Source organism: Raphanus sativus, chromosome 4 (genome assembly GCF_000801105.2).
Source record: "Raphanus sativus cultivar WK10039 chromosome 4, ASM80110v3, whole genome shotgun sequence".
Classification (NCBI taxonomy): Eukaryota; Viridiplantae; Streptophyta; class Magnoliopsida; order Brassicales; family Brassicaceae; genus Raphanus; species Raphanus sativus.
In genome coordinates this window covers 49,856,928-49,879,773 of record NC_079514.1, presented here as the reverse complement: position 1 = coordinate 49,879,773, position 22,846 = coordinate 49,856,928, and the positions used below count along the sequence as shown (strand labels likewise).

At 31.9% G+C, this 22,846-nt stretch overlaps 1 protein-coding gene and 1 long non-coding RNA gene across 3 annotated transcripts; both read left to right on the top strand.

Moving 5' to 3' along the window:
• Window positions 1-236: 236 nt before the first annotated feature.
• Window positions 237-1,008, top strand: LOC108831355 (uncharacterized). The gene is made up of 2 exons (XR_008944282.1): window positions 237-378; window positions 468-1,008. It is a non-coding gene; the product is annotated as an uncharacterized LOC108831355 (long non-coding RNA).
• Window positions 1,009-18,578: 17,570 nt separating this feature from the next.
• On the top strand, window positions 18,579-21,168 carry LOC108830812 (E3 ubiquitin-protein ligase RZF1-like). Of its 2 annotated transcripts, none has more exons than XM_057006835.1 (2): window positions 18,579-18,744; window positions 19,997-21,168. In XM_057006835.1, the coding sequence occupies exon 2, from the start codon at window positions 20,106-20,108 to the stop codon at window positions 21,030-21,032; it is 927 nt and encodes a 308-aa protein (XP_056862815.1). In that variant the 5' UTR covers window positions 18,579-18,744; window positions 19,997-20,105; the 3' UTR covers window positions 21,033-21,168. The 2 variants fall into 2 exon arrangements, with proteins under 2 accessions (XP_056862815.1, XP_018459888.1); XM_018604386.2 differs by having other exon boundaries at window positions 18,580-18,744; window positions 20,050-21,168.
• Window positions 21,169-22,846: the final 1,678 nt, after the last annotated feature.

The following is a 22,846-nucleotide window of genomic DNA, read 5'->3' as shown; positions in this document are numbered from 1 at the left end:
GAAATGACAATCTTCTATATTATAATGAGATAATTTACTCACTTTCTGAAGCTGTCTACGTATGCAAATTTGTGGGAACTTTTTTTTTCACAGACAAGTGGGCTTTTCCTTCCCTTAACTCTCTCTTCTGTTTTTAATTGGGCTTAGTATATTGGATTTTTTTTTATTCTTTGGTGGGCTTTGTAATTATTGGTTCGGCAAACACTAGGATTACCTTCTTCTCTCTGCGAGATTCTTTGATTTCTTAGGAAGCTTCCAAATCCGGCGGATCATTTTTCTTTATCGATATCTTTAACTCCACAAACGTTCTCTGCCGGAGAAACGACTCCTCTTCCTGTAACGCCTTCTCCACCCTCCCATATATAGAGGTCGTCTATGGTGAGTTCTCATTTGCCTCTTTCTATTTTTCCCCTCAACTTTTGCTTTGTTTAACACTGCAACCGCCGTTGCGAAAATGACTTCATCAGGTGCTCCAGCCGCAAGTGCCGCCCTCGCCTACTCCACTTTCGACTCATCCGCTTTTGGAGAGTATATGGGGACAAAGGAGTCCTGCTTCCTAACGTCACGAGCAAGATCTTTGGTAAGGTGTTCAGTACTGCAAAAAGCACGTCGAGGCTGCTGCTTCCAAGAGCGAGGCCATCGGGCTATCCTCTTCAAACTCATCCTAGCTGCTAATTATTTGAACATCAAAAATCTGTTTGACCTTACATGCCAGACAGTGGCTGATATGATAAAAGGAGAAGAGATTCGTACCGGACCTTCAACATCAATAACGACTTTACACCTGAGGAGGAAGAGGAGGTGTGTAGGGAGAACCAATAGGCTTTTGAATGATGTGTGAGAGATGTCGTTGAAGCAAATTAACCAGTTTATTGCTTTATGTTGTTTCCTTTTTCTGTGTGTCTGATCAGTGTGGATGATGTCTTGGAGTCTCTTTTTTTTTTCTATATTCATGACTATGTTCGACCTCCACGTGCTTTTATTTTACCATTATGAACCAATGGTGGGTATGTTTTTTTAATGTCTTAAAAAAGTGATGTTGGTTTGCCTTGCAAAAAAAAAACAAGAGAATAATAATCTGAATTGTATATTTGCATAGAAACATAGCTCAAAACTAAAGAGTGTGTGCAGATTTCAAACTCAGAAAAATAACAAAACAATAACATAAAACAAACCTACAACTCTACAAAGCTACAATTATTAATCAATATCTAATTGAGAAACTATAACTAAATGAACCCCGCGCTTGTGTGGGGTGATGAACCCTAGTGTATTAAATAATGTAGTGAACTCATTGTCTTTGTTGTTGATTAACTACTTAGCAATCGAGGATCTCGACGTGGCTGTTGAACCCTCGTAATAGAATCCCAACCTCCATGACAAAATATATGATTCTCAACAAGGTTAATTAATCAACCAAAACTTGATTAAATATTGTTTCAAGATGGAATTCTTACAATGGATATTCAAAAGCTCATGATATTATCTTAATGTCCAATAATGAAAAGGTTAAAATGACATTGTTATGAAAGATAATCAAAATCTCATGATATTACAAATGTCATCTCATTTATTTTTTCTAACGAAAAGGTAAAAACGAAAAATTCCACTCAAATTACATAGATAATCAAATGTTTTTCTTTACTTTATTCCTTCCTTCACAATCTCTTCTAATAAACCGGTATTACTCGACCCTGATAACACATTGAATTTAAGAGATTGATCCCGTGGATCCACCACCAAGTCTTGAGTTTTCTTGCTTTGGAGGATAAAATATGGCAGACAACTCATCGAATGGAGAAGGACGAGGAAGATCTTGTTGTTGTTTTCGCTGATGCTCCTGCATATGTGCGTTACCATATTGTTTTTGATGCTGCTCCTGCACATGTGTATTACCATGTTGTTTTGGGGTCTGATTATTCATCTTTCTTGTTTTTTCTATAATGATTTTAAAAAAATATTTATTACTGAAGGTTTGTTTAACTGACTTATTTAGCGATGGCTTTAGTCTGTTGTATTTATAATTGTAAGAAATGACAATGTTATAAAGAATTAAATTGACTCAATGTCTTTTTCATAAATTACTTACCAAAAACATATGCATTATCTTCAGTCTCTTATATATTAATTGAGAATCATTACAATATGTGAGTTATGCCATATGGCATCACTAGACTGATTTTTAAAATTCTTAGAGATATATGTTGGTACATCTAAACATATACTATACTTTATAAACTAACCGTAAAATTAGTTAATTAGTAATATACCAAAAATATTTGATCTTATTTTCTTAAATAAAATCTTCAAAATTATCTAAAGTGATTAAAATATATATAACAATTAATGATCTAGAATAATAAAGATTTGATAACAATTTGTGTATGTTTATATTTTTATTTGATTTTACACTATTTAAATAAATTAAATAATCATATTAATCAAATAATAAAAAGTTATATTTTTTCTTATTTGTTATATTTTAGTTTTTTAGATACTATATTGTTGAGATCGGTGGTTTAAGCATTGGTTGATAGTTTTAATGTAAAATGACATTGTTTTAGAGGTTTATTCATATGGCGTCATTTTAGATCTAGCCGATGTTAATACTAGTTTAACGGTTGATTTTTACTGGGCTTCTTTTTGGTTTGATCAAGTAAACTTTGGAATTTAAATGGAGACATAAGAAAACTTTAGGATTTAAATAGCTTTTCCTGTTTAGGTTGTATATGTTATGTAAACTTAAATTTCATTTTTCCTGTTTGGATAAAAAAAAAGTTAATCCCTAACTTTGGAACTTCATGGATGTCCCAACTTCCAAACAAAAAATAATCTTCCTTTTGTTTTTGGCACATGCACATTTGAAATTTGTAAAAAAGAAAATATTTTCTATGCTAAAAAAATAATAACTTAATTTTGTGATCAAATAAAAAATCAAATATAAACGTCAAGGCATAAACAACGTTTATAATAGTCAAATACTTCTACTTTATATTTTTTACACTCACAAGAGAATTCCAATCTCGATGACAAAATATAAGTGATCCTAAATTAGGTTAATATAATCAACTGAAACTGCAAGTAAATATTGTTTCAAGATGCAATTTTTATGATGTATACATAAAAGCTCATGATATTAAAAATGTCATCTTATTTTCTTATAATGAAAATATAAAAATAACATTGTTATGGTAGATATGATATTATAAATATCATCTCACTTATTTGTTTATAATGAAAAGGTTAAAACAACAATTACACCCAAATTACATAGATAAATATGTTTTCTTCTTTTTCATTCTTTTTTTTTCATTCCTTCTTTCACGACCTCTTCTAATAAACCGGTATTATTCGACCCTTCTGAGAGTTTATTGGACTTCTGAGAAGTTTCTTGATTTGGAGAATGAAAAATTGTAGACAACTCGTCATATGGAGAAGGATGTGGAAGACCTTGTTGATTTTGCTGCTGCTCCTGTGCATTTCCTATTATTTTTGAGTAGTATACCTTTGCATTACCTATTACTTTAGGCTCAGGATCCATCTTTCTTGTTCTTGCTATTATGATTTTGAAGACTTTATTTATTACTGTTGGTTTGTGATTTGTTTAGTGGTAGGCTTTAGTCTGTTATATTTATAAATGTAAGATATGTCAATATTCTAAAGATTTAATTTGACTCAGTGTCTTTTTTTTTTATAAATTACTTACCAAAAACAGATGTATTTTATTCTACAATTATTAATTACATTTTCTTAACATCATCTTTAATTATTATAAATTACTTACCAAAAACATATGTTTTAAAGATAAGAGATATTGCTATATACTTTTATTCTAAATTTATTTCCTTTTTGATATTATATATTTTTCTTAAATAATAGCTATTAAATATAAAAGTGTTATGTTTTATAACAAATATATTATATTCCTTTTTACTTATATAATGAAATTACTTTTTATTGAATTACATGTTTCACAAATAAAATTTGATATATATATTAAATATATTGCATTTTTTAAATTAACCTCATTTTTATTTATAGAAAGGAAAATTCATTTCAATTAAATTACATGTTTCAAATAGAAAAAAATGTTATAAAATTTTATCAAAGATATTGTTTTCTGATAATAAGGTGATTTGGAAATAAATATTAACAAAAGGTTAAATAAAAGTTATTAAAATGAATTTTTAATAATAAATTTAATTTACTAGGATAATCATTGTAATTAACTATTCTGAGAATCACCTTGAAAATGACACATAGAAAAATAAATTCTCAAATAATATTATAAAGATTACCTTATCTTTTAAAATTTGGATGCAAATCTTTTAAACTCTCTAGCTGCTTTATCAATATGATATTAAAAAAATTGTATAGTATTACAACAGAACGCAATGTTTTAGATCTTCTTGATATGGTTTGACATTTACATGAGTGCCATTTAGATATTAATACAATTTAATACTGAAATAATTTTCTATCGTGTGGTTTCATTAAAATTGCTAGCATAATATATGGAATATTTGCTTTCATTAAATACATGTGGGATACACAAAATTTACAAAATTTGTTTTTAATATTATTAAATATGGCACATATTACGTTACATATAATTCACATGGTAGTGAAAATAAGTTTTCATGCAATCAATTATGAGCATTGATCTTAAGTTGAAGCTTGTGTATTAATGTTTTATAACACGTCAATATTTTCTTATGAATATGCCTAAACCAAATTATTTTATGTGCTACTCTCTCCGTTTCTAATTAATCCAAGTTTTAGAAAAAAAATTATTTCAAAAAGATATATTTTTTACCTTCTCAATATAATTTTAATAGAAAATAATGATAAATTGTTGATTTCAAGAAAATTAATTGTATTTATTTAATTTTGATTGGTTGAAAGTTATAGGAAAATGTTAATCATAAAAAACTATACATTTAATACTATGATTTAATGTATTTTATTAACAAGTGTGCAAAACTCAAAACATGGATTAATTTGAAACATAGGGAGTATCATATTGTATGCATCATTATGTATTAATTTAAATATGTTTGCCAATCATTAATACATAGTTACTTCTATTAAATGAATATATGTTTCCATTAAAAATGCGGCAAAACCTCATTAATACGTTTATATGACTCTTAATCTAAACTAGAACTTGATATGCATTTCTGCGTGGATATTTGATTTAAATTATGTTCGACGTAAACTTATTAGCCACTAATTTTATAAAAAATCCATGCATATTTTTATGTTTTGTAATTTACATATATAGTAAAATATAGAAAAATTACCAAAAATATCATTTTCATAATACTATTTTTCATGTTTACATTAACAATTTTTTACCATCACTTTTAATATTAGGTAAAAGACATTTATTCTATATTATTTTATAATATAGATGTTTGATAATAATTTTTTTATCTATACATAATATTATATTGAATGTTTTTATAATTTGGTGCAACTTGACGTAATTATACTATTTATTTTTTATTAATTTATTTTAAAATGAAACAACATACTAAATTTTTTAATTTTTGTATTGTTTTCTTGAAAAGTGAAATCTCTAAAGTTTTATATTTGACTAAACTAAATAAGATAATATTATATTCAAAAATTGTTTGTATTTTTATTTTCACCACAAAAAACAAAAACAATTGTAATTAATTAATTTAAATTGATTTTAAATGCAATGGTGGAATCTGTAAATAAAAAGAAATACAAAAAGAAATACTTAATTTATTGTAAATGCAACGGCTAAAATAAAAAAATAAAAAGAAGTACTTAATCTACTATCCATGTTTCCAAACAAATCTCATTTACATTTTTATTCATATTTCTAAACAGTACCAAAAGATACTTCAATTTAAATAATATAAACTAGAACTTGATCCGCAACTTCGTGCGGGTGTTTGATTTAACTTGTGCTCAATATAAACTCATAAATCTCTGCTTTTATAAAAACATCTCGTGTTTCAAAAAAAAAAAAAAAACATCTCATGTATATTTTTTATGTTTTTTTTTAATTTACATGTAAAGTAGAATATTTTTTATAATATAGATGTTTGATAATAATTTTTTATTTTTATATTATAGTATATTATATTAAAAGATTATAATTTGATATAATTGTACTATTCCTATACTAACCTGATTTTCTTTTGTTAATTTATTTTAAAATGAAAAACAAACTAAAACTTTTAATATTTTGCATTATTAATTTTATGATTTTTTATCTTGAAAATTGTACTCTCAAAAATTTTATATTAGTCTAAACTAAATAAGATAATACTATTTAATTTATTATAATATATACTATATATTTCATCTTATGTTTTTATTTCACCACAAAGAAATAACCATTGTAATCAATTAATTTACATTGATTTTAAATGCAGTGGTAGAATTTGCAAGTAGAAAGAAATAAAAAATGAAATACTTAAGTTATTGTAAATGCAATGACTAAATGTGTAAATAAAATAAAATAAAATATTTAATCTACTATCCATGTTTTCAAACAATTATCATATATTATGTTGTTCTTGTTTCCAAATAGAACTTGATCCACACTCATGTGCTGGTATTTGATTTAATTTTTGTTGAACGTAAAATTAATGCAATTGTACTATTCATATATTAACATGTTGTCTTTTTGTAAAATTATAGCCATCGCAATTGCAATCCTTTCATTTATCATAATTTACATATAGATTAAAATATATTATTTTATAATACAGATGTTGGATAATCATTTTACTATATGTACATAATATTATATTAATATTTTAGAACTTAATGTAATTGTACTATTCATATATTAACATGTTGTCTTTTTGTTAATTTATTTTAAAATGAAACAAAATACTAATTTTTTATTTTTTTACATTAGTTTTCTGTGGATTATTATTAATTTTATGATATTAAATTTTCTTGAAAATTGAACTCTCAAAATTTTTGTATTTGACCAAACTAAATAAGTTAATATTATATTTAAAAATTGTTTTATATAATATATTATATATTTCAGTTGGATTTTTTATTTTCACCACAAAGAAATAACAACCATTCACTACAAGAAAACGCATGCCTAACGACCAAAGATTACGACTACCAAATGGTGGTCGTAAATTAAGGACTGCTTTACGACTAATTTACGACGAAGTCAACATTAGTCGTAATGTCGACGTAAAGTTACAACTAAATTTGCTAGTCGTACGTTAGTCGTAAAGTTACATCTCATTTACGACTAAAATTTTATGTAGTCGTACATTAGATGTACCATTACGACTAACTTACATCTAAATATTTTACATCTAATTAACGACTAAAGGAGTCATAAATTAGTTGTAATATTACGACTTAGGTACATCAAAAGTTGTTTACATCTAATTAACATCTGATTTACGAGAACAAAGTTGCACTTTGGTAGTTAAGTTATAATTTAAACGTAAATTAGTTGTAACATTGTACGTACCAAAATCGAAATTTCTCTATAAATATGATCTTCTCCCTCATTCTTAAGATGCACAAAAAAAAACAAAAAGAGCAAAAAAAAACGGGAAATAGTTAAAAAAATGTCCGAAAATATTTATGCGCTTCGGAGTTGGATGTATGCACATAAAGATTCAACAGGAAAAGTAACAGACGAATTTCTGAACGGAGCAGAGATATTCATGTACTAGGCCGGACAGACGCCTCTCACAAAAGAAACGGGTAAAATGTTCTGTCCATGTCGTAAATGCAAAAATACGAAGTTTGCTGCTAGTGAAACCGTTTGGAAACATATAGTAAATAGAGGATTTACTCCACATTACTATATTTGGTTTAACCATGGAGAAGGTGATAATAGGAATGAAGCTAGTGGTAGTAATCATGTTGAAAATGTTCGTAACAGAGATGAACCACATTTGCCTTCTGAAAGTGTTATTCAAGAAAATCATATGTTAGATCATGATAGAATGCATGATATGGTTACTGATGCATTTCGTGAAACAACATCAGTAATAGAGGAGGTTGAAAATGTAGAGGGGCCTAATTTGGATGCAAAAAGATTTTATGAAATGCTAGCAGCAGCAAATGAGCCAATCTATGAAGGTTGTAGAGAAGGTCTTTCTAAATTATCTTTGGCAGCTAGGATGATGAATATCAAAACTGATCATAACTTACCTGAAGTTTGTATGGATGCATGGGCTGAGTTGTTTAAAGAGTATTTGCCTGAAGATAACTTGTGTGCTGAATCTTATTATGAGATTCAGAAACTTGTTCATAGTCTTGGCTTACCTTCGGAGATGATTGATGTGTGTATAGACAACTGTATGATATACTGGGGAAAAGATGCAGAATTGTTAGAGTGTAAATTTTGCAAGAAACCAAGATATAAACCGCAAGGACGTGGACGAAATAGGGTGCCGTACCAGCGGATGTGGTACTTACCAATCAAGGATAGACTCAAGAGATTATATCAATCTGAAAAGACGGCAGCGTCGATGAGATGGCATGCAGAACATGATCAGAAGGAAGGAGAGATCAATCATCCCTCTGATGCCAAAGCGTGGAAACATTTGAATAATGTCTATCCTGATTTTGCAAGCAACCCCCGCAACGTTTATCTTGGGCTCTGCACAGATGGCTTTAGTCCATTTGGAATGTCTGGAAGACAATACTCTCTCTGGCCAGTCTTCTTGACGCCATACAACCTTCCACCAGAGATGTGTATGGAAAAAGAATTGCTTTTCATGAGTATATTGATACCTGGACCCAAACATCCCAAAAGATCCCTTGATGTTTTTCTACAACCTTTGATTGAAGAATTGAAGGAATTGTGGTCAACAGGCGTGCAGACATATGATTGTTCAACGAGAACAAACTTTACAATGCGAGCAGTTCTACTGTGGACTATTAGTGATTTTCCTGCATATGGGATGTTGTCGGGCTGGACGACGCATGGGAGGCTATCTTGTCCATATTGTATGGGAAGCACAGACGCATTTCAGTTGAAGCATGGTAGGAAGACGTCCTGGTTTGATTGTCATCGGAGATTTCTTCCCATTAACCATCCGTACCGAAGGAACAAGAAACACTTTCGGTCAAAAAGGATAGTAAAGGACACCGCTCCACCATATTTATCTGGAGAGGAAATCGAGAAGGATATTGATTACTATGGTGGACAAAGCACAGTTGTCAAAGGCGGTAATTGGCATAATCCTCCGAATATGCCTAATGGTTACGGGACTCAGCATAATTGGCACAAGAAGAGTATATTTTGGGAACTTCCATATTGGAAAGATCTGCTGCTGCGCCACAATCTGGACGTGATGCATATAGAGAAGAACTTCTTTGACAACATCATGAATACGTTGTTGAACGTCCCTGGGAAGACAAAAGATAACAAGAACTCAAGGTTGGATTTACCTGCATTATGTTCTCGGATTGAACTGCATATTATGAACGATGGGAGAATTCCAGTTCCCATTTTCAGATTGTCAGCACAAGCAAAAGCTGCGTTGTTCAAGTGGGTGGCGTCAGATGTGAAGTTTTCTGATGGATATGTTTCAAATCTATCAAGATGTGTTGATCATCAGGGACAAAAGTTTTCAGGAATGAAGAGTCATGACTGTCATGTTTTTATGCAACGACTTCTGCCATTTGCACTTGCGGAGTTGGTTCCAAAAGAGGTTCACGAAGCACTTGCAGGTAACAAATAATTAAAGTTATTATTTCTTCTTGTTGGAAAAAAACTTATGATTGTAAATTATGTGTAGGCATCGGAGCTTTTTTCAGAGATCTTAGTGCACGCACCTTAACTGTAGACGTCATCACACAACTTGATGCGAATATCCGGATCTTGATGTGTAATTTGGAGAAAATTTTTCCTCCGTCCTTTTTTGACGTCATGGAACATCTGGTTATCCACCTTCCGTATGAGGCAATGCTACGTGGACCTGTTCATAATGGATGGATGTATCCTTACGAACGAGCTATGAAATATTTGAAAGGCAAAGCAAAAAATCTGGCAAGGGTGGAAGGTTCAATAGTTGCTGGGAGTTTGAATGAGGAAACATCTCACTTTACGTCCTACTACTTTGCGTCACAAGTCCGGACCAAAAAAAAGAATACGAGCAGATATGATGATGGTGGTGTTATGCCGACATATATTGTTGAAGATGTTCCAGACATATTTACTCAGATTGGACGGCTTGGTGGAAAACTAAAAGAAGTTTGGTGGTCAAGTTCTGAAGACGCACATAGTGCCCACACATATATACTTCTTAACTGCGAGGAGATTGAATCATTTGAAAGGTAATTGAAATTATTATTTCTGTTAAATTTTACCACACATATATAACACTTAATGATAATTTTCTTTTAAAACAGTGATTTTGTTGCCCAAGTCGAAGAAGCTATACCAGGAATATCAACTGCTGATCTCAACAAAAGGAAAGACCAACACTTTGTGAAATGGTTAAAAACGCAGGTACGTCGTGTATCTAATTAATTAACATGAAAATTAATTATATGATTGGTTAAGTCTTTATACAAATAAATGTTGATGTTCCAGGTTGATTATGATGATCAATTTTATCCTCAATGGTTTCACGAATTGATACAAGGTCCGGTCGGTAAGGTCACCATTGCATCTATGTATTTCACAAGAGGATACACTTTTCACACTTACGAATATGGAAGTCGACGAGCAACAATGAACTATGGAGTATGTGTGAAAGGTGAAACAGATTTCTATGGAATCTTAAAAGAGATCATCGAAGTGGAGTTCCCCGGTGTAGTGAAGCTGAAATGCGTGCTCTTCAAATGTGATTGGTTTGACCCCACAGTCAATAGAGGTGTTCGATATAGCAAGTTTGGTGTTGTTGATATAAATGCTTCACGGAGGTACAACAAATTTGAACCCTACATATTGGCTTCTCAAGCAGATCAGGTTTGTTTTGTTCCATACCCGAAGATCAGACAATCTGGAATATCTTGGTTAGCCGCTATAAAAGTTACACCTCGGGGCAGAGTTGTGAATGATGACCCACCGCCATTACAAGAAGATGCAGTAAATGAAGTTGAAGTACCCGAACAAGTAGAAGATGATATCTTACTTATTGATCCGCATAATCCGGGATACGAAGAACTTCCAGACGATGCAACGAATGAAGCAAATGAAGATGAATTTGAAGAAAATGATGAAGCGGATGATGTTTCTGATGACGAGTGTCAAGTTCCATTATGTTAGAACGTTTTTTTTTCCATTATGTTAGAACGTTTGTGTTTAACTTTATATTGTAATGTTATGATAATTATATATATATGATTTTTGGAGTATGAAAGAGTATTAAACTTATGATGTTTATCTATGATGTTTGGGGTTTGGGATTTTGAGTTTAGGGTTTAGGGTTTAGGGTTTAGAGTTTAGGTTTTAGGGCTTAAGTACGACCACTTTACGACACTATGATGTTTGAGGGTTTGGGGTTTCGGGTTTAGGGTATAACGAAGCTAATTAGTCGTAAGTACTACTCATGTACGACTACATTACAAAGTAGTCCTAAGGGAGTCGTACATTTACGACTCATATACGACTAATTTGACAATTAGCCCCTCATTGGTCGTACAATTACGACCAACGTACGACTCACATGTCGAATGTGCCCCTATATATACTCCCTTTTTACCATCTCAGTTATAAACAAAATTTACAAATCTTAAAAAAAAAGGAAGTGAAGAGAGATTGAGATCATAAGTGGAAATAGAATTCGGTTATCAATTCGTTATGTTGATTCTATTTTCTCTTGTGATTCCATATCTTTTCTCTTCCTTGTTTTTTGTAGACTTTAAAAATTTGTTCACATGAAAATTAATCCATATATACAAATTTTAGAAAAAAAAAAAGGATAAAGATATGGAAACATAAGTAGAAACAGACAATTCCTTATGTTTCGTCATTTCTACTTGTGATTCCAGTATCTTTCTTCTCTTTTTTTTTCATAATTTATGTAAAATTGGTAATAGAGGTTTATCATAATTTTTGATAAACCTCTTCGAATTTTTTTCTAATAAACGTTGGTCCCAATGTGGTCGTGAATTGCATTCGTCGTAAACGAGTTGTAGATTTACAACCAATGTACGACTAATTCGTATTAAGTTGGTCGTAACTGTACGACCCGTGTACGACTATCGTAGATTTAGTCCTTAATTAGTCGTAAAATTACGACTAATGTACCACTACTGGTCCCTCTTTAGTCGTAATAGTACGACCAATGTACGACCACAACCAAATCTCTATATAAACTTCTCACCGCGAAGCCATTTCGTTGCTCATTCCATTCTCACTCCCCTCTCTCTTACAACCTTAGAGCTTCTCCCTCTCTAGGTAATTTTTTTTTTGTTTTAGTTATAGGTGGTTAATTAGTTAGGTGATTAGATTAGGTTTGGAATTTAGTTAGGTTATTAGATTAAGTTTGGAATTAGTTAGGATGATATTAAAATGTGTTTATAATTTTTTAATTAATTATTTGAATTGTTTTTAATTTTTAATTTTTAATTTTTTTTCAGATTGACGATCTTATATGGCTACTAGCGGTAGAAAGAGACTTAGAAACCGTGGCGGGAGGACTTCTTACGGGAGTACCTTTCTCGGCCAGACGGATCCATCAGCTTCTACCTCCCGCACCCCCGAAACTGTCCCCGAAAGCCAAATTCCTAGCGTCCCGTATGTGCCGCAGGCGCCATACGATCAGCCACATCCATACTATCCGCAGCCGTACGTCGACCCGACTACATACTTTACTTATGAGGAGGGTCGTGATCATCAGCAGCCTCATGATCAGCAGCCTCATGATCAGCAGCCACAACATCCACAACAACCTCCACAGCCGGCACAGCCGACACAGCCGGCTCCAGAGCAGGTTCCATACGAGCCTCCAGAGGAGGCTCCTGCCGTTCCTGGTGTTCATCCAGATTTAATGGTGCCACCGGATGCACCTTATGCAAGATATTCTGTGGAAGACATTCTCAGGATGCCAGGAAGAGAAGGTTTACCCGTCCTCGATCCATATCTACGACCCGGCACGACTTGGTAATTAATTTTAAATTATTTTAAAATTTACATTTAATATTTAATTATATATATAAATTCTTTAAATTTTTGTAGGTTTAAAGCGGACAATGATGTGGGCCAGAGCGTTGGGGACATCATCAGAGGAAACTTTCGGATTGCCCATCCTAATTGGACTCTTACACCGAACCACATTCGCATTACTTGGTTCAAGTGCTTCGCGGTTAGTTTTAAATTAAATTTATTTATTTATGTTTAAAATTTTAAATAATTTGGCTAATTAATATTTTTCATTATTTTTTGTAGCAAAAATGGCATTGGTCCACTGGGATCAATGAGACGGTGAAGAAAGCGTTCAACAACAAGGCAATGCTCCGTCTCAAAAACATTGTTGGCGACTGGAAGGAGAAGTGGAAGTATATCGGGGATGATGCAAAACAAACGTACCTCAGCAATGACGTTTGGACTGGCTTGAAGGCTTATTGGCTTTTGCCTAAGTCAGTCCAAAGGTCTCTTAAATGCTCGGCCGCCCGGCTAATCCGTGATGCTCAAGGTAACCTGCCAATACCTCATACTTCCGGACAGACTCCATATGCCAAAAGGGCATTGCAAATTGTAAGTTTTAAATTTTTTCTTAATTTTCATTACATATATATATATTTATATATATATATATATATATATATATATATATATATATATATATATATTGTTGTTGTTTTTAAATATAGGCTGCCAAAGAAGGAGCGCCGCCGACTCTCAGCCGACTCTACAAGGAGACCCACTCCCATGCCGATGGCCAATTCGTACATCCACGAGCAGAGCAGATCTACAACGATGTAGAAGCTCGGATTCAGGAGGTCCAGACTCAGCGGACGCAACAAAACCCGGATGATCCACCGGTCCAGCTTTCGGCCATCGAACAAGACCGAATTTTCGAGCAGGTAAAATATTCGACCTTTTTAAGTTATATACATGCATATATTTATTTTACATATGTACTAATAATATCTATTTATAAATTATATATAGGTTGCTCCGAAGAGAAGGGGACGTATAATTGGGATCGGGAGTGTGAATGATGTTCCCATGGCGAGAGCTGAACACGCTGCTCAAAGGGAAGAAGAGTCCTCGGTCCGGAGGGAGTTGGAAACTGCGAACCAGAAGTTAGCCGACCACAACGGGATGATTAAGTCGATGGCAAACATGTTCGATATGCTTCTAGAGACAACTCCGAACGTCGACCCGTCGGTTATAGCATCGTGGAAGAACCTGCGTCCGACCTTCGTCCCCAACCCGACTCCGGAAGAGCAGGACGATTTGACTCGGCGTGCCGAGGAGAGGAGTTCTGAGCTCTTTTATGATCTTAATGCTTAGTTTTCGGTTTTAATTATTTTGTATTTTGAAAACTTTGAATTTATGAATGTTATATTATTATGTTTTTATGAATTTAAATGAAATTCGTAAAATATTTTATTTTTAAAAAAAATCTTTTTTTTTTGTAAAATTGAATTATTAAAATTAATTTTAATATTAAAATCTAATTACTAAAACTACATATTCGATGTAAGTTAGTCGTTATATTACGACTAACTTACCTCTATTTAAAAAATACTTTACGACTACTTAACAACTAATATATAACATCTACTTTACGACTAAAATCTTATGACCCACTTACGACTACATTTATTACATCTACTTTACGACTAACCATTTACGACCCGTGTACGACTACATTTATTACATCTGATTTACGACCAATTATATTAATCGTAAAGGTACGACTCCCTTACGACTAATATATTTAATCGTAACTTTACGACCAAAGCCCAACCATTTAGTGATTACGACCAGCAGATTACGACCAATTGTTTTTAGTTGTTCATTGGTCGTAATACCCTTTTTACGACCAAGGTACAACTAATCCCGTAGTCGTTAAAGACCTGTTTTCTTGTAGTGATTGAAATTAACTAATTTAAATTGATTTTAAATATTGTGGCAAATTTTTATAAATATAAAAAGAAAATACTTAATTTATTGTAAATATAATGACTAAATGTGTAAATAAAAAATAATAATTAATCTGATATTCATCTTTCCAAATAATTTTCATTTATCATGTTACCCTTGTTTCTAAAAAGTATCAAAAGGTATTTCAGTTTTAATAATATAGATTTCAAATATATATATATAAAATAACTAGAAATCCTACTATACAATTGTTTTAATATTATACTAGAGATTGGTCCGCGCACCCGCGCATGTTCTTGTTCTTACATTTTTATAATTTCATAGTTAGTGTTATATATTTTAGATGTGTCATAATATAACTAATTTTATTCAAATACCTCGACTGAATCAGGTAATATAGTTATTTTTGGTATAAATACCTGACCCCGATTGAGATACATTGTTTATTAGATATTTTAGTTTCCTATACATCAGTACCGAATTCTTCCAGACCCAGAAGGATTGAAATCAAAACTCACACGTAAGTTTATAATATTCAAGTGAAGCCTAATTTCAAAAACAAAAGATACCCGAAAGGAACTTGTACCTAAATGGATATTCAATGTTCATGCATAACTGATTTTATAAACTAATAAGAATGACTTTTTCTATGTGTTTGGCTAAATTAAGTGAAATAGAAACAGTTTTTTATTTATTTAGTAAAGTAATTATATGGAGTGAAAAACTAAATTACAATAAATGTCTTTTGAATATAGTTTTTGATAAAGTTATTATTTTATTCACAATAACATGTCTTTTCAATTATGTTTTTGGATAGGTAAGTTTCCAACGATTGAAACTAAAATAAAAAATATTTTAGTAAAACAAACTAAACTGAACGCTTAACCATATGCAAAACCTAGTTATTTTACATTTTTGATTTTATAATTGGCACAAATTTAATATTGATTAACTGATAAATAAAAATCTGCAATATTATTTTAACGGTAATATAATTAATAAAATTGGTAAGTTAAGTGAAATATAGAAATACAATTAATGTAATATTGTTATCCATGTTTTTAAACAATTATCATTTATATCTATGTTTTCAAACAATACTAAAATGTATTTCTGTTTTAATAATATAGATTTCAATAAAATCATGTGACTTCACAGTTATTTGTGTCAACGTCACAAATTTATAACAACCATTTGAAATCTGTCGAATTGTGTTATTCTAATTTTTTGATAAAATAATTTCTTAAATATAAAAAATTTGATGTAGTATATTTTTTCAAATTTTCATTTTCATAAAATATTGCAAACTAACAGATACACAACAACTTTTAATAATAAAATCGAAACCACATTGTATTCCTAAAATAAATTAATATCAGATATTTAATAAATCGTAAATTTCCTAAATAAACACAAATCTGGAATAACATAATTTGAACATATCTTATATATAGAGATTTTGTATATATAAAATTTAAAATATTATAAATAGGTTTTACGGGTTAAATATCTCAAAATAGTTTAGCTAATGTAATTAACTAAACGGGTTTATCTATTTGTATTTTTTATAAATGTGAGACTGATATTAAAATAAAATGTCATTTGAACTAGATTACTTTTTAAAAAATTCTTAAATCAATAAATTGTTGTTAATTAAGCTATAAAATTATATATCACACAGTTATAAAAATAAAAATATACACATTAATAAAAAATTATATATCATTAATATAAATTAAAATATTACGCTTTCTTTCAAATATAATATATAAATTTATTAATGATTTATATTGATATTTTACAGAACAGTTATAAGTCAAAAAATAAACTTAAGCAATAAATTAATTTTCAAATCTACTATAGTCATAAAATATTAACAAAGGATAAAAATCAAATCAATTCGAAATATAAAAAAAGCAAGAAACAAATATCGATTTTTATTAAATTAAAGTTTTACCACAACTCATTTCCGCATTGTAAAAGCGTAAATCAAAATCTACTTATTACTTTTACAATGTGAAACGGTTTGAGGTAAAGTGTTTTCATTATATCTGTCTGCATATCATCATTAGGTTCCAGTCAGTCCGACTACACTGAGTATTTTTGTAACCTGTCAATAATTGCAGATAATCTATGTATAGCGCATTAATGCGCTGAACTTACGAAGACTTGTTCAGGATTGGATTTAGAGCATTTTAGAACTGTGATTTTTTGTTTTGAGTTTTGTCAAGTTTGGGGAAAATAATCCTAGGAACTCGTGTTTTGCTGGACTAAATATGTCTCTAGCATTGACGGTGGATTGTAGGCGCATTTGCGCCTGGATAATCGAAACAGAGATTTTTGATTGGATTTTCTTGGTACAATATTTTGCTTTATTAATGTTAACCTCAAGACATTTCCTCTAAGTAGGTTTTAAAGGTGCCATTAGGTTCATTTAGTCATATTAGATCGAGTCGTTTTGAATTCCTGTAAAGGATTACAAGTGATATATATTAACCGTCAAGAGGTAACAATTAGAAAACACAAGTTCATGTTTGAACAAATCGATGTTCATCCCACTGAAGGTGTTTTTGATGCTCTACTTGGTACTGTGGATAATCACGAGAGCATATGTATCATTGGCTGCCTTGGAAGATGACATTGTTACGCTAGAGATATGAAATTGTACCATCTGCTTGTTAGGACGCGAGGATCAAAATTAAAAATTATGAAAGAAAATGTGATGATAACGATAATATAGAACGGTAAAAACGTTTTAAAGTCGATATAAAAATAGAAAAATGTGTGGATTCGTAATTTGATAAATTTTCTTAACTAAATAAATCGTTTGTAGCTAAGACGATTTTTGTACGATTTTTGAGTTCCAGCATAAAATCACGTGAGACTGTTTTGCATCACCATAACATAATCTACGAACATAACAACTACCCTATACTCTCAATACTTACTTTGAAAGATTTGAGGTATTGCTGTAACTTTGTATGTTATTAGTGTTCACTTGTTAATTGAATGTATATATGTGTGTTCACAAGTGTACGAGTATATTATTAATGGAGATATAAGATATATATTTATAAGAGAGATTCACAAAGTTTAGTCATAAGACAACTTTGAAGTTTAGTCATAAGACAACTTTGACATGTGTTAATCAGTTTACTTAAATTTTTGACATTTATTAAAAATCACCATAGTTAGACACCAAATGAACTTTAGTATTAGTCATTTATCATTAAGTTGCAATCATTAAGTTGGAATAGTCACCAAATTTACTTAGTTTAAACAATTTGTCACTAATTTTTAGGACGCGAGGATCAAAATTAAACAAAGTGACTGCGGTTTGTCACGAGCACACTGAGAGAGTAACCTTTCGTCGGAAGTAAAGAAAGCGTGACAAAAAGCCGGAAACTTGTCAGAGTGGTATAACCGTAAAATACGGATAAAACTAAGGTTAATAACAAGACACGTGGTAGTTAAACTATTTACGTTCATACAGAACAAACAGAGACAAAGCCTCTTTATTACACCAAGGATAAGGTACTTTTTTCTTCCTTTTTTTAACAGTCAAATATTCTCTCAATAGTGTGACCGAGAGATTTTTCTTCCACGCTCGCTCTCTCTCATTGTCTTCTTCTTCTTCCAACATCAAATCTCATCACATCATCTCTAGGGTAATCTCGTCTTCCTTCTCGGATCCATGTGAGGTACGTAACTCATTGAGTTTGTTCTCTTAATCCAAGTTACTGTGTCGCGAATCTTAGTTTGGTTTTTTATTTCGTCGCTGGAATTCATTTTCTTGTCGTATAGTTGGACACTGGATCTGGTTTGCTCAAAGCTCCGTCGCATAAAACGTGCAATAAGATCTGTTTTTTGATTCATCTTATCCGTATCAGAGATGTGTCTATTGCTATAGCCTATAGATCGTTTGCATTATACGTTCTTCATGGTTTCAGTTTCAATGTAGGGATCGCGGTATGACTCCAAGCCGTTGTTGAAATTTTAGGAGCTATAAACAATTTAATAAAGAATTGTTACAAAAAAAAATTTGGTCATGACTCATATCCAGAGCCGGGCTTGACCCTAAACTTGCGAAACATTCGAATGGGGCCCCCACTCTTGTGGGGCCCCTTTTTTAAAAATTTTTTTTTTTTGTATATGCTAAATATATAAATGGTTAATGTAAAATAGTAAGAAAATGATAAAAAAATAGATTTTGAAAACTCTAATTATATAAAAAAAAATTATAAAGACTAAAATGTTCTTTTAATTTTTAAGTAACTAACAAATATTTTATCTTAACAAATAGTTTTAAATTAACTTTTTTTTCAAAAAAAATATTTTTAAAAGATTAAAGATTAAATAAAAAAATTTGTTTTGGATAGGGCCCCCAAAATCTCAGGTCCGGCTCTGCTCATATCATATGTTAATGTTTCACTTGAATATGATTAGGACCATCCCTGTATAGCTCATTTAAATTCTAGCTAGCTCGAAAGTGGTTGAATCATGATTGATCACGGACAGGGCCGATTTTTATAATTCGAGGGTTATAAACATTTTTTAAAGAATTAAAAAAAACATTAAGGAATTTTAATTTAAAAAAAAAAAACATTTTTGGTAATTTGAGTTCTATCCTTATCCTTAGTAAAAAAACTTCTAAAACTCTCTGGGGCCAAAGGCCAATATTTTAAGCTGCTATGTCAAGATCCGGGCATGATCACGGATTAGATTTGAAAACTTGTAATGCTGATGTATAATGTGTTAGAATATTCTAAAACGGATTAGATTTGAAGACTTGTAATGCTGATGTATAATGTGTTAGAATGTTCTAAAAGGTCTAGTATACGTTGAGGGGAGCTTTAAGTGAAACAGGTGTTTCTAAAGTTTTTTTTTTTTGCTAAATTACATTTTGAATTTGTTGTATGGATATGGCTAAGCCTCTTTGGTTTACCAACTCAGCGACAAGTTAGCATGGGTTTGGTGACCATCTCTCCTGCGTTGATTTTTTGCAGGCTAATAACTAGCACCTGACTCTATCTGAACCAGCCATTAGGAGATTGTCCTGAGGATGTCTAGTGGTCGAAACACTCACTGGTGTCACAGATGTCAACGTGGTGTCTTCCTTCGTGGTAGAGACTCTCTCTGTCCCTATTGTGGAGGAGGGTTTGTCGAAGAAATCGATGTAACGCCTCATAGTAGCACCTTAGATATGCTTAGAGCTCACAGAGATGTTGAGCGTGATCCAACGTTTGATCTCGTTGAAGCTTTCTCAGCTTTTATGAGAAGCCGTTTAGCTGACAGAGAACTAACCGGAAGACTTGGTGGATCTGGTCGTTCTGAAAGCTTCTCAAGTATAGCTCCTTTCTTGATCTTTAGTGGCCAAGCTAATAATAATAATAGTTCAGTCGAAGCGTTACTCAACGGGTCACCTGCCATTGGTATCACTAGTGGCAACACCAATGCTGGAGATTACTTCTACGGACCAGGTCTTGAAGAACTGATTGAGCAGCTTTCATCGGGGACTAGTCACCATAGAGGTCCACCACCTGCAGCAAAATCATCTATTGATTCATTACCAACCATAAAGATCACACAGAAGCATCTCAAGTCGTCAGACTCTCACTGTCCGGTTTGCAAAGACGAGTTTGAGTTGAAGTCGGAAGCAAAACAGATGCCGTGTAAACATGTATATCATTCTGACTGCATTGTCCCTTGGCTGGTTCAGCATAACACATGCCCGGTTTGTCGTAAGGAGTTACCATCAGGAGGATCGTCTTCAAGTGCACAGAGTGATCAGAACAGAAGCACGAATAGAAGAAGGAATATTTTCTCTAGTCTCTGGCCATTCCGCTCGTCTAGCTCAAGCTCTACACATAACCGCAGAGACACAAACAATACAGCCGTTGCTGAAGAAGGCCAATATAATCATCATCACCAACAACATCATCAACAACAATCCAATAGGGGTTATAGTGGTTGGCCTTTTGACTATTAAATCTTTGTTAAGGCTTTGTATCTCACTTTGGTCTTTTGTATTTTGTTTCATTGTTTTGTCTTGTTCTGCATTCACTTACTGGTAGATCTTATCATTATGTAGCTTATGATTTATCAACTTTGTGTTTTAATTATTACTAGAATTTGATCCGCACACCCGCACGGACACCCGTGCAGATACATTTTTCAATTTATATAAATTTTTCATTTTTTATACAAAACAAAATTATTTTAAAATTTACTATAGCTTAGTTTTGTATATTGTGTAACTTTATTAGTAATGTTGGTGGATACTTTTTATTTGGATATTGTTTATATGAAAAATAATTAAAGATTTTATTTACAATCTGTATATATATATTATGTAGACTTTGTATATTATGTAAAGTGATAAATGAAAAACATTGCAAGAAAATAATCTTTCTGCCATTCAAGTAAAAAAATTTCATTTTACTTTTTTTACTACTCAAAGTCTACCTTATAAACTGCATCATTCGTTTTTAACAAGATAGCTTAGCTGGTTATTAATTTTTTGATTATATGTCCACTCACATTTTCTTAACACCACTTTTCCCCAACACCTATGCCAACATCTGTTACAAACAATCAATTTCTAAACACAATCTATCTTTAGTTGTCTCATAGACTAATGATGCTAGGAATTTCAAGGCTCCTAATCAAATGTTGTAATATAAAAGATTGTCGAACCAATCCTAAGTGATTCTAATGCAAAGGGAATGCAAGTCTATGCTTAATCTAAGTGCAACCAATTGAGTAAAGTGAAGTGAACTAAAACTAGACTAGAATTGCTATAAAAGAGTGAACTTTCTTTCTCAATATGAAGCAAGTGGACTCATGGGGCTAGGCATTTGATCTTGGGTGATGTAGATCCAATCTAAAGGTGACAAGCTATCAATCAAACACTTTCCTTATGCCTAGACACAATATTAAACAAGCTCTATCCCTAGATGAATGTTCATTTGCTAAAGCAACTCAAGCATCAAATCCCTTTGGTTGAATGTTACTAAAGCAATCATGGAGAACAAGTCTACTAGCAATCTTAACACCTTTAACAACAAATCTCTTTGGCAAAGTGCATTAAAAGCATTGAAGAGTTGGTTCAGGCATTTTATCATACACCTTTCGGGCAGGAAATGCCTAAGGATCTATTTTGGTATGATCAAGACCAAAATAGCATTGAGAACCCTCAACAAGCAAAGAAAGAAGTAGATTTAACACTAAACACCCTAGATCTTCACTAATCACCCTTAATCACCCTAGCCCATGAATCCTAGATAGATCTACTCACTAATAGACATGATTAACCCAAAAACCAAAGATGATTCAAGGTTAAACATGTTTAGTGAACAAGATAATCCAACAAACACAAAGAAAATAAGATGAAAAAGGATCAAAGATCCAAACTTTTTTCAAGGTTTACAAATGTGTTTTGGAAAGAAAAATAGTTTATTCCCAAATTTGGGATTACAAGAATATTTATATGGTCTTTGGAAACCTAATGGTCTCAATAGAAAAGTCTAAAAAACCCCTTAAAAATCATAAAAACGACCAAGTAATAACACGCAGCGGGGTGCTTAACCCGCTCCCACTACTCCGCTCCAGAGTAGCTCCAACTTGCGTGCAAACCCGAGCGACCTCATCACCTCCGCTCCGTGTGACCGCTCTGATCTTCACAGCGGTGCCGTGACCTCGCTGGGTCACCCCGCTCCAGCCACTTTGCTTCGTTTCTTCTTGTAAAGCCGAGCGGAGTTAGATACCCTGCTCTCCACGACCGCTCTGAACCACAGCGATTGC